The sequence below is a fragment of the Echeneis naucrates genome, chromosome 5 (assembly GCF_900963305.1).
Source record: "Echeneis naucrates chromosome 5, fEcheNa1.1, whole genome shotgun sequence".
NCBI classification, from domain to species: Eukaryota; Metazoa; Chordata; class Actinopteri; order Carangiformes; family Echeneidae; genus Echeneis; species Echeneis naucrates.
In genome coordinates, this window is record NC_042515.1 from 14,828,478 (window position 1) to 14,841,855 (window position 13,378).

The following is a 13,378-nucleotide window of genomic DNA, read 5'->3' on the forward strand; positions in this document are numbered from 1 at the left end:
TTTCCTCCTAAAGGAAATTTCACACCAGAGGAACCTGAATGTTTATGATAAAATTGCAGATTATACGCAACTGCACAAACACTAACCATGAGACGTGCCATTGTTCCTGACCAAATATTTATTTAAGGTGGATGTAAAGCTTGTGTGTGGACCCATTGTTCGTATTTTACAGCATATGGAAAGATCTGTACCTCTGCTCCGTCTCAACAAGCATTATGTCTGTAAATGGCCTCAATGTCCAGCAACATGTTCCAGTCCATTCATGGAAGTGAACTTCATGACCCAACCATTACCTCCAGAAATTAGAAATCTAATCTGCTGTGTTAAAATGGAGCATGAGGGTTGTAAATGTTATCACCAAAACATAGACAGTGAATCCACTGTTGCCATAGCAACAACATCGTACCCCAATCTGAACCACAGGTCAAGTTTAGACTATAGGTTTAAACACAGGAAAGAAAAATGTTTCACAACAGTGGTTAATTTGAAATATTAAAGTTTTGATTTAATAGTTTTCCTTCAGCTAAAGAAACCTAAACAAAACAGTGGTAACTGTTAGTGCTGGAGTTGTCAGACTTTACTTTCTTGGCAGGTATATAGACTTCCACTGGATTTGTTGTGTTTCTTTGGACTTCTTGCTGGTGGTCCTGCCCCCTATTATACTGGCACATACTCTTGAGAGCTTGAGTTTGAAATATCCTCCTTTCAGCAGTAGTTAATGTTGTTACTGATGTATTAGTTGAGTGTGTGCTGTTAACCATCAATGGACAATGCAGCATTTATTTATTTATTGTAAATCATAAATATTGTACTTTTATATTAATGGGATAGTAAAAGCAGTAAAAGCAAAAGCAAAAACTGTGTGGACTAAGCTTTTGTGAGGAACCGCCCCACAGTTATTGTTGACCTGTTACTTTAGTCTTTTTATTTTACATGACCACTCTTGGACAGATTATCAGTGAGTTCAGTGATGTGTTTTATCATTTACATGCTGATGATGTTCAGCTCTACTGCTCTTTCAAGCAGCCAGAGCTACACAAACCCAATAGCTCAACAGCCTGCTTGACTGCCATCAAGAAATGGCTGAATAATAATCTCCTTCAACTGAACTCTGCTAAAATGGAAACACTGATTATTGCCCCAGATACTGCTATTCCCTTCCTAAAGCAGCATTTAGCTCAGTTAGGCTTATGTAACCTAGGAATTGTGTGCGACAAGGACATGTCCCTGGATCACCACTATAAACAGTTGGTGAAGAACTGCTTTTATCATCTCCGGAACATTACTAAACTGATTCCAACACGTGATTTCAAAAGCCGAAATGGAAATGATAGTTAATGCCTTTATGTCATTTCACATTGATTAATGCAACACTCTTTTTTTATGTGTTTTAACAATAAAGCTGTAAATCGCCTTCAGACTGTGCAAAATGCAACACCAAGGCTTGTAACTGGAGCCAGGAAAAGGGATCATATCACCCCGATTTTATACTCTTCACATTGGATCTCCCTCACGTTCATTAAGGTCGTCAGATCAAAAATTTTTGATGGTCCCCTGTACCCATTTTAAAACGCGAGGTGACTGCTCTTTCCAGGCCAGTGCCCCTCGCCTTTGGAATGCACTCCCACTGACCTTACGCAGCATAGAGTCCCCTGACTCCCCTTAAACTTATCTCTTTAGACAGGCTTTTCCCTGATGTTGTTGTTCTCGGGCATCTGTGAAATTACTTGTTGTTGTGCCATTGTTGTGTTTTTGTTGTGTTGTGTTTGTATTTTACTGCATTTTATCCTTGCTGTAAAGCACTTTGTGATTTTATCTATGAAAAGAAATCTATAAATAAATTTCACTTACTTACTTACATCACACCTTTTCCATATTGCACTGCCACAGCAGAGAGATGTAAAGTATTTCCAGTGAAACATTAGGCGTCACATTTCCACACACCTACTACTACTACTTTTAGTAATGCATCTCTTCTGATAAAGACCACCTCAGTGATTCAGCAAGGGTAGTGTTAATTTTAGTGTCAGTGTTAACTTTGAAGAAAATTTTACTCTAAAATTGTGTATGTGTATGTGAGTGGACTGCTGACAGCACCACTTGTACTTATTACTTACTGATTTATCTGTCTGGCTATCTTCAGTTATAGTGTCTTGTTTGAGCTGTGACTCGACTCACCAAGTTTCTCTCACATCATCCCTCACCAATGTGAAGGAAGCACTTGGTTAAGGAAGGTTATTCCATAATTACTGAACAACAAGATATTTTATTCCCACCATCAGTTCACTTCCTTTCTGGGAACAGTTTACCTTGTAAACTGAGATGCCTTCAGAGGCTTTTCAGAAATATTTAGCAGAGGAGTAGACTGAGCTTGGAGTGTCAACAAAACTGTATTAAAGCGTTTGTTTTAGTTTTATATGACTGCTTCATTCATTTTGTGTTAAGGAAATGGTCCAATCAGTCCCAGGGATATTTTTGACAACATAACATTTCTTTTACTGTCTTGTGAGTCATATGAAAATGTTGCTTTCAAAATTCTTCCCAACACGAATAAAGTCCTTAGTTTAAACCTACGGATCCTTAATGAGTCCAATGAAGTTTATCGGTTCTTTACTTGTTAAAGTATCAGCGGCTCCATGGAGAGTGAGGCTAAAATGGACAGGCGTCAGTGAACGCCTCACGGTCAGTGGGGTGTCGGTTGGCCTGTAGCTGATTACAGCGGCGGTGCTTCGTGGAGGCACCGGATCCAAACTGACACCGACACGGACGGCACAGGTGAGTGTTGTCATTTAGGTTTGAAACAAACTCACATGAAGGTATCACCATCTTGTTTGAACATATCTGACCGAGCTGCCCAAGCTGGCTCTGAGTAGCTGTCTTGCTAATTTGAATAGCTAAAGTTAGCCAGCAGTGATGATGATGATGATGAAGAAGCCCCACACTGTCCGAGTTATGGCTGATAACAGACTTAAAGTTAATGTTGTGGTTAAAGTTTGTTGAACATACACACACTGTGTTAAGCTTTGATGGTTGTTGTGTTCAAAGTGCATGCAGCTAACCACATGTATGAACTGAACACAACAACTGTTTGTCGGGTGTTTATCAGGCGGTGATGCGTTGGAGGCTGCAACAGACGATCGGTGTTTAGGTTTTTCATTTCTGTAAAAGGGGCCATAGCAGATGGTTTCTTCATTTTCAGACCGTTACAGATATTCCAGTTGAACTCCAAAATGTCCAGAAAATGTTCCTCATAAAACAGTTTTGATCTGTTTCTAAATATCAGTTCAGCTTGAAGGCATTTTGAGTTGAAAGTGTCTGGTTATCACAGCAGCTGGCTTAGAGCTGAGTGAACAGGTCAGTCAGTTTCACTGCCAGCCATGTTGACTTAACCTCATAGGAAACATCCCCAGAGGCGGCTGTGATGAATAGTATTAATAAGATCTTGATATCTGCAGTAACAACAGTGGGGTACTGAATGAAAGCCAAGGTAAGGTCCTTTGTAGTCATTAAAATATGAACCTCTCATAACACCCGCCACTGCCTGATGTGGTAGTTGGTTATCGATGGTACAAAAAAGATCACCCGAAGTCTTTCAGGTATCCCTGTTCTGCATCAAGTCTGGCTGCTATTCAGAGCTCACTCACGTCCGTTTGTACCAACAATTCAGCATTACGCTTCCGACAAACCTAATATACCTGCATCAGGAACACTTAAATCTCCAGAGATCAATAAGACACTTTATAATGGTTAGTTTCTGTGTTAAAGTTCTTACACACTCTCTAAACTCCAAACTAGTAAATCTGCTAGACCTTATATCACATGAGCTAGGAGGAAAAGATCCTTCCGCTTTCAGCTTAGGCCTGTACGTGGGACCATTATGACCAGATCGGGCCTTAAAAGTCGGGTTGGGGGGTTGTTTTCTCTTTCTGAGTGCTGTCAGAGTAGTGAAAAATAGGTAAAGGTGAAAGGAATTAGGTAGCATTATTGCAACTGCCTCAGTGAAAGCTAGTTGGAGATAACCCAGGTTTATCTTAATGGCCACTCATAAGAGTGATATGACATGTGCTACTGACTAATAAAGCAGCATGATATCTGCTGTTTTATGAGTTGCATAATGAATGCTTTTCTTTAAGCATGTTGTATGTTGTAGCTATTTAAATTGGTCTAATACTGTTTTTGCAGGAAAAGCTTCTGCTGGTAATTTCACGTCTGATAGTCCAGATAACAGTGAAGAGCTGTACACTTTGTACCTTCCAGTTATTGAGTCACAGATCTTTCCTCATAACATGCAGTGTCTATCCAAAAAGACTAGGAATGCTTTTTAGTTCCATGTTCATACATCCCTTTAAATGGTAATTTGTCTCAACAAGTGTTTTGATTCAGGACAGTCTGAGTGTTAACTATAATGTCTTTATACATGAGCACTTCTGTGGTGAGGGAAGAGGAAACTTTAGCTCAGCCCTCCTCATTTCCTCAGTACACTCCCACTCCACTGGTTGGCTCTTTTTGCAGTATGAGGTTACTGTTGGCTGGTCAGTTCAGTAGGAGTCGAAGGGTTTCAAGGTTCAGTTACTAACTAAATTAACTAAATGAGACTGTACACAGCCTCCATTACAATGCTACACAATGACTTGTGGAACTTGTGGAATTAATTTACACATTTATGTAATTTTTTTTCTACTCTGGCTCTGTGGTCCAAAGACTGATTACCAAAAAATACATGAAGTGACTTATTTTTCTTGAATGCCTTAAATGCAGAAAAAATTTAAAATTTTCAGTCATATTTAGGATTGGTCATTAAACATGATTAACCCACAGCTATCATGTGATTCATCTGATAAGAAATTTTAATAATTTTACAGCGCTAGTTAAAATATACCAATAGGACACAGAAACTAACCAGCAAGAAAGATAAGTCCAAGGTGCTGTAAGTGCTAACTTTCCCCTGCTCACACTACAAAATCTTTTTAATAGAGTCTGATTGGCAAAGTAAAATGATTGAACTCAATTATAATTGAAGTTAAACTCAACAGATTGAATTTGACCATGGTTTTGTACTTTGTTGTACTTTTCTTTCTTTTTTCTTTTGTTCTTTTACTTGTACTTTGTATTTCCAATTAGAGGGATTCAGTAATTTGTTAAGAATCTGTGCTTTTTTTATGAGCTGTTTTTATTTACTATATTCATTTTATTTCTCCGTAGAACATCAATGCAATGCTGTTTCTCAGACGTTGCCACAGCCTGACAAGATTTGGCCCACTCAACACTCAAAGGTACAGTACTCTAAGGTAACTGCCATTTGTCACAGTTATTAAACTCTAGGCTGAAATTAACTGAGTTTGCCACAAATACAGTCAAAAATCTTGGTTTGATAATAGCTTCAGTGACTAAGGGTCTAAAATGACAGCCCAACCTGTGATTTAGCAATTTTTTATTTTTATTCCCCCCCCCCCCAATATAGCCTAGCTATGATGTTCGCTCCCCCTTTTAATGCTTGTTTTCTTACTTGATGAATTGTAATACTTAGACATATACTCACTCCCTAATGAACTGGACATGTTCTGCATAAAAATCACATTCCAGTTTTTTCAATTCGTAGGTATCAGGTCGCACCTGCAGCCGCATCATGTGCAGTTCGTCTCAGGAGCAGTGGCAGTGATGACCAGAGATCGTACCAACACGCCCGCAGTCCCGGCTGGACACATGGCCTGGCAGGACTGCTGGCTGGTACGGGTGCTGTCCTGGCCTATTGTCTCCACCAGCACAAGGTTGGAATTAAAGGCAATGATTTGCCTTGAAAGACAAAATTATGTCACTGAAATGCATTCATTCTTTGTTTAAAATAACTCAACAAAACAAAAAAAACTAATTGATACAGAAAATCATGTGATTAGTTGCCCAACACTGCTACTAAGTAATGCAAACAACATGAGTTGGTTTATGACAAGTTTCGGCATTCGACCTCTTACATATTTTACATCTACACAGTTAATAAAAACCCTCCATATGATATGCTGCAATCATAATTATGAATATTTTGTAAGTCAAATTTCTGTTTTAGTTACATTAAATACTCTCATACCCTTTTTTTGGCATATTGCTGTTAACTGTGAAAGTAGTGACCAATTGACACTGTCAGCATAAAATGTAGTTGTCACTTTTCACTCCCTCGTTTCATGTGACTCAACATGTAAGCACATCATCAACTGAGCAGAAATAGGCAACTAAGCATTTTTATGACATCTGCTCCTAAAATGGCTTACTAAAAATGCAAAAATGTCTCAGTTGCTTCCTACTTAAATCATCATATAATTTTCCATATTTATTTTTGATTATCCTGTCTGAATTTTGTATTTCACTGTCAGCAAAAATTTAATCAAGCAAACATGATTTTTCTCTTCTTGAACACATTAACTGATCCATCAAGCTCTCACAGTTACAATGAGAAAACATTAACTTGCTCTTATAATGTATATAATATAATATAATGTAATGCTCTTATAAATGTGTGAATAATTAACCGGGATGCTGCCAAATGCTGCTTTCAAACCTGTGGTAGTTCTAATAGTAATGCTTCTAGTAATATAAATCATGCACCATTTTAGAAGCTCCCACAGTGTGTCCTGCTGTCTTTTTAATCTTAATCCTCCAATAGTCAGGGGCAATGTTTTGCTGCTGTTGTTTGACAAACAAATGACATCTGGTCAGACAATTACGATCACTACAGTGATGGGAAAACTCAAATGACCATATTGTCAGAGTTCTATACAATTTTTGAGATAACTTCTTTGTTTCCTCTCCCACCTTTTCTCTCCTACAGGCTGAGCAGATAGATACCACCAAAGTAGAGAGCACAGAGAAGGCTCCTCTTCCTGTCTTCAGCCAAGCAGAAGTCACAAAACATCGTTCTTTGGAGGATGGTGTGTGGGTCACTTACAAAGACAGCGTATATGACATCACTGAGTTTGTGTCCATGCATCCTGGCGGGGATAAGATCTTGTTGGCAGCGGGTGGGGCCCTGGAACCGTTTTGGGCGCTGTATGCTGTACACAACCAGGAACATGTGCTGGAAATCCTCTCAGAATATAAAGTGAGTACACACATGAGTTCTCCAAATAATTTTTTTGGAAGGACTTATCAGTTCAATAATTAAATAAAGTGTGTAACCCTATTAGATTCCCTTTCCGTCAGAATTTGTTTACATGAAATTGCAAAAAGGATGCATATGCTTTAAAACCATGAATTTAATAACAATTCAAAATTAAAAGGTCTGTTCAACTAATCTTCTCCTCATTATCTATGCTACCTGTTGGCAAGGGGTGCTGGAGCCGATCCCAGTTGACATCAGGGTGGGGTTCACCCTGGAAAGTCTATCGCAGAGCTGCCATATAGAGACAAGACTAGACTAAGTTTATCTTTTTCCTATGAAACCAGTGAGGCATCAGCAAAATATTAAGAGTCCGTCTGTGGAGGGAAAAAAAAGCTTGAAACAGCTGTGAAGCGGATTCCTAATTGGAACAATTAGTGAGACAACAAATGGTTAACAGCACCCAACGCTGTACCCAATGTAGATATTTGAAATCAAGATCAATTCTGCAGATGTTGCATCAAACCATCAGTGTTCTTTTGCTTCTGTTTATTATATAATGCCAATTTAGGAGTCAATTAGTGGAAAGTGCAAGTTGCCTTTAAAATATTGACTGATCATTTCACTGCTCATATTTCTTTGTACCTGGGAGCTGTTGTCAGCGAGGTCATTGTGAAATGAAGACTATGAAAATAAAAGAAAGCAACTTTTATTTCTTTCAGTTTTTAAAAGCTCAAGCTCATATCTTCTCAAACATTAAATAATGTTTGCTTAATCTTTGGAATGTTGAGACTAAACTTGATGTCAACCTGTCATATGACTGCTTTCTCTGGGGCACTGGAATACGTTACACAGGTTGAGTCTGAGGACAAATATGGAAAAGTCCACTTTACACTGTTAACTAAGTTAAATCAACAGCTGTTGGTTTGACCTTGTCATTCCCTCAAGTGGTCAATGGGAGAAATGCAAAGTTGACTGGTTGCTTATATTCAATTCGAATAGTAATTTCCTGTGGATTTTGCATGCAAACTGAGTCCTCTGTCTTTTTTTGCCTTTTTTGGGTTTTGGCAATATTTAGATAATGTTGATGTTTTAGACATTGATGTTGTCTAAAACAGATTTCCTCTTTAATTAACACAAGGTTGGTGAGCTGAGTGCAGAAGACCAGAAGAAGCTGCAGGCTGTAAAATCATCTGACCCCTACGCCTCTGACCCAGAGCGCCACCCTGTCCTGCGCATCAACAACCTCAAACCCTTCAATGCTGAGCCACCTCCTGAAATTCTGTCTGACAGCTACATCACGCCCTCTGCATTCTTCTTCAAAAGAAACCACCTACCTGTTCCACAGGTGGACCCAGCTTCTTATCAGCTCCATGTGGAGGGAATCCCAGGTGGAGTTCTGACACTATCTTTAGAAGACTTGAAAACTCAGTTCCCTAAACACACTGTCACTGCTACTCTGCAGTGTGCAGGCAACCGCCGATCTGAGATGAATAGTGTCAAGCAGGTGAAAGGACTGAACTGGGGCATTGCTGCAATCAGTAACGCCACATGGAGTGGTGCTAAACTCAGGGATGTGCTGCTGGCAGCTGGCTACGGGCCGGATGTTGCACAGTGGGCTCACCACGTTCAGTTTGAGGGACTAGACAAGGATGTTACTGGTACCACCTATGGCGCCTCCATCCCTCTAAACAAGGCAGTTAGTGAGGAAGGTGATGTGCTGCTGGCATATGAAATGAATGGTGAGGAGCTTCCTGCTGACCACGGCTTCCCTGTTCGTGTTGTGGTACCAGGCACGGTGGGTGCACGTAATGTTAAATGGCTGGGAAGGATCATAGTGAGCAAAGATGAGAGCAGCAGCCATTGGCAGCAGAACGACTATAAGGGTTTCTCCCCTGGCACAGACTGGGACACAGTGGACTTCAAATCTGCTCCGGCCATCCAAGAGCTGCCTGTTCAGTCTGCAGTCACCACGCCAGCAGACGGAGCTGTAATAGACCGCAGTGCAGGAGAAGTGACTGTGAAGGGCTATGCCTGGAGCGGCGGAGGCAGAGAGGTTGTACGTGTAGACGTTTCTCTTGATGGAGGAAAGACGTGGCAAGTGGCCCAGCTGAGGGCCAATGACAAGGGACAACCACCTGAACCCCCCCGTCCACCAGGACGAGCCTGGGCCTGGAAGCTGTGGGAGCTGACGGCCCCTCTCCCTCCTGACGCTCAGGAGTTGGAGATAGTTTGCAAGGCAGTTGACAACAGCTACAACATGCAGCCGGACACAGTGCCACCCATTTGGAACCTGAGGGGGGTCCTGAGTAATGCGTGGCACCGAGTGAAGGTGACGATCAAAGAGGATAAGGAAGAGGAATAAAGTCAGTCGTTCAATCCTCTAATAAGATCCCGAAGTTTAGGGAGTGGACATTGTTTGAAATCTGTCAGATGTATAAAGTGTCATAGGGAGAAAGTACATAATATTTTTAAGTGTTAGAACAAATGCGTCTTTATGTGACGTCGGAGAGTTTCCCATCGACACCTAGGACGAAGCTAAAGGCTCTGAGTGACTAAACCAAAAGATGTCTACTCTTCTCTAGTGTTGCGGTAAGTCACTTCTACTTTGGTCATAAGTGAGATTTGTAAGAAACTTTCTTTTTTTCAGATTGAGATTCAGATAACTCTGAAGATGCAGATTTTATGGAAAGGGTTGTGTGATCACTGCGCATTTTAAAAGCCTAATTATACCTTTATAATTGGTGATTTTACGGGAGTGAAATTTAGAAAAGCATTGAGTTTGTTGTTACTGTGTTATTGCTTCAAATAAAGGGTTTTTTGAGCGAGAACAACAAAGACCAGAAACTTTTAGGAACTTTTGTTGAAACTTTTTTCAACAGCTTTGTCCTCACTGATCATGACCTCTGCAAAAGCTGAAATAATATGAAGAAGTTTGAGTAACTCAGTCATTGGAAGTGAACTGCGACCTCGGGACTCCGTTCAGTGTGTGCATCATTCCTCAGACCTCTTTGTGGAAACCTGAGTGAACTTACCAAACATTGCAGTCTAGGCAGTCGTTGACCTGATGTATCAAAACAGGCAGGCCCATGAAGTTTCAGTCAGTTTTCTGAGAGGTAAACAAAACTTTGATTTAGAGAAAAACTGAATCTCCCCATGATGTCAGAGTGGACAAATGAAGACCACACAAAACCCCAGTGCACTTGCTTACTTTTATCTCTCTGCTGTTTGAACTTGTTTGCTCTGGAAAAGCCCTCCACTTTGTTTTTCAGTCATGGAGAAATTCTGTTGTATTAATATTAGTTCATCTCTGTCTTTTGGCACTCAAGTCTGTCAGAGCTGCTGAATGTCTGTCGTGGCAAGCAGCCTAATGATTAACATTGACTGACATTAACGTTATTATTGACAGCAGTCAATAAAGATCCCTAATTTTGTGCTCACATCTGGCTCAGTATTTTTAATTTTTTTGCATCATTACAATAACTTGCATGACTAGAGATGGGAATTGACAAGATTTTTACAATTCCGTACAATTCAATTTTCGATTCTGCTTAACGATTCAGTTCTTCATCGATTCTCATTTGAATAAAAGGAGAAGAAGCAGGCCTGTTGTCATCCTTTCTCGTTTTCGGGCGAATTTGCCACCTGGGCGCCATGTTTCCTGCTGGCTGCGCTGGTGAATGCCATCGCCACACACCCACTGGAATCGTTTGCAAAATATGCAAATGAGTCCAAGGAATTGAAACACTGGGAGCCGGTTCTCAGGTTTTCGATTCCCATCCCTATGCATGACACAGACTGGCCTGTATTTTCTGAACAAATTGAAAGTATTTGCTGTGATTTCTAAACAATGTCAATGAAACATGTTTCAGATTAAACTGCAGGTTGGCATTGTGTCAAATCAATTTTTTTTCTTCAAGGTTTATATTAAATAGCTAAAAATTGTCTTAAAAATAAGACCCATTATAATAGTGCTGTAAGTTAACTAATAACTTGTGAGTTAATAATACACTAATGCATGCATAAGTTAAGAAAGTATTGTATACATTCAGCAGATTTTACAAAAGGATGAATAATTCCCATGGAGCTGCAAAACAGCCATAAGAGAAACAAAACGACCACACGAGGATAGTTCTTCCCATCTCCTCAGATCACTGTCTTGCTCCTGTGTGGAAGATGTTTGGCAGGTCCAGACACGTCTGTGCTGTGCGGCCTGTTTCCTTTGTCATTCTCTACCATTGAGGATGGTTCAGAAATCTCAATTTTAGGTACGATGAATACATTTTTCAGCATATTGTAGTAATTATTGAATCTGATCTGGAAAGACTTTCTAATGTGGTACCAGAATACTCAGTTAGATCTTGGATTTTGATGTTGTCTTTTTGCCACCAAAGTGAATTCAGGTCATAAAACTTTCCATTTCCATTATCCTGCTATTTTTTACATTCTCAATATTAAATGTGACACCAGAAGGAAACAGGATATGACCTGACTCAGTTTGCTGACTAGAAAGATGATGCAGCTGGTGGGAAGGTGACAGGCGGAAGGAAGGAAGGGAGGAGAATTCAATATCAGAGATGAGGTGTCGTGTCAGGACAGAATAACAATGGGGAAAAATCTAGTTTAAGTAATTTCAGGAGTTTTTAATTTTAAAACTACATTTGCAACATGTAACAATGTTCCTCCTGAACTAAATTACAGACTTTAACAGTTATAGTCTGTAATTAATGTGATTTCTTAATGAACTGGGATGAATGAATGTTGCAACCTGAATGGGGTAAAAGTGACTCTGGGTTAGTTGGTATATTCCAGTATTTCTCATGCATGATGCATGATAAGTGGACTCGTGTGAGCAGATGGACCAACTGAGGATGTTTGGGGTCAATTTGTTATAAACTTTCCTCTGTGATCTCTCTCTGACTCACGAATGACTAAAATTCTGGTCAGCATAATTTGCTCTGAACAGATGCAGAACAGCAGATTTGTATAGCACAACACTTGGCCCAAGCTGTGAGAGTTCATTTATGATGTTGGTTTCGCACCAAGTAATGATGCTGGTATGAACACAACCACACATTGTTCACCGGGACTTTGGAGAAATGACTGGAAGAGAAGGGAAATCTCATAAACATCCATTTGATTAGATGAGGCTTCATAATTCACATGACCATAAAAGAGAATTTCTACATGTATTAGGCAACAGTTGAACCAAATGTGTATTATAATGCAGTGTTTGCTGTGGATACAGACAATTGTTTGTTTCATCAGACCTTTTTCTGTCATTCTTTTTTTTTTTTTTAACATGCTGTACTCCCACATCTTGGTCGTTCCTGCTTTCTGTTCCTCTGTTCATCATCTATTTAAAAAAAAAAAAAAAATTGTGACAGAAAAAAGGTGACGCTGACTGACCCATTTCACTGTTTCTAAGTCAGCAAGTATGGAGAATTGTCACATTGGTGGTAGATGCAAACTAGCGCACAATGGCTTTCATTTATTTTCAATCTGCAGTAAGCTGTGATACTGTGATACAGGATGGAGGCAGAATATTCCCGTGAGAGCTTTTTCTGTGAGTGATGAAAAAACAAAGTGTACCCTTAATGTTAATCATGCAAAAACACTGTAGCATGGGACCTGTCTCCTGTCACTTTGTCACATTGATAAAGACTGCCTTTTCACTTCTGTCCTTGAAAATGTAGGTGTTGGTTTTGCAATCGACTGACAAAGGCAACCTTTTTGGATTTTAGTCAGAGTGGTCCTGCTCAGGCTGTATATTGCCAGCCAAGCAGCTACATCTTGACACCAGCTGTTTCACGGGCACATACTATTTTAGTGTTTATACCCACTTTGTCCACACCAGTCCTTAACTTAGCAGTAATATTAGCACAGACACTCGATAAGAATATGACATCTAAAGGGGAATACTGATTTAGACTTTGGATAAAACACACAACTGCAAACGTATCTAAAATGCTCATCAATATGACACTATTGCCCCTACCAAAGGATCAGAATCTAACATGACTTACACTGAGCTCAACCAAAACTGTTTTCTCTTGAAAGAAATAGTAATAAAAGCCAAACCTGAAGTTATAGTTTTTTTTTAAAGTTAGATGAATGAGGCATATACATGACATAAAATTCAGGTACATGAACCTGTTACTTTTCAGAAGAATTTACTTGCCTGCTTAAAGAACCATTGATTAATTTTTGGCCTTCATCAAAAAGCTTTCAAATCAACAGCCCTGGCATGATTTAATTTTATGCTATTGCTAACATGTGAGATAATAATAT

General features: G+C 39.7%; 1 protein-coding gene across 2 annotated transcripts; it reads left to right on the forward strand.

Moving 5' to 3' along the window:
* Positions 1-2,675: 2,675 nt before the first annotated feature.
* Positions 2,676-10,527, forward strand: suox (sulfite oxidase). 2 transcript variants are annotated; one of them, XM_029502339.1, is made up of 5 exons: positions 2,676-2,775; positions 5,203-5,288; positions 5,600-5,768; positions 6,821-7,090; positions 8,229-10,527. In XM_029502339.1, the coding sequence occupies exons 2-5, from the start codon at positions 5,215-5,217 to the stop codon at positions 9,450-9,452; spliced, it is 1,737 nt and encodes a 578-aa protein (XP_029358199.1). In that variant the 5' UTR covers positions 2,676-2,775; positions 5,203-5,214; the 3' UTR covers positions 9,453-10,527. The 2 variants fall into 2 exon arrangements, with proteins under 2 accessions (XP_029358199.1, XP_029358200.1); XM_029502340.1 differs by having other exon boundaries at positions 5,203-5,273.
* The last annotated feature ends 2,851 nt before the right edge of the window (positions 10,528-13,378 follow it).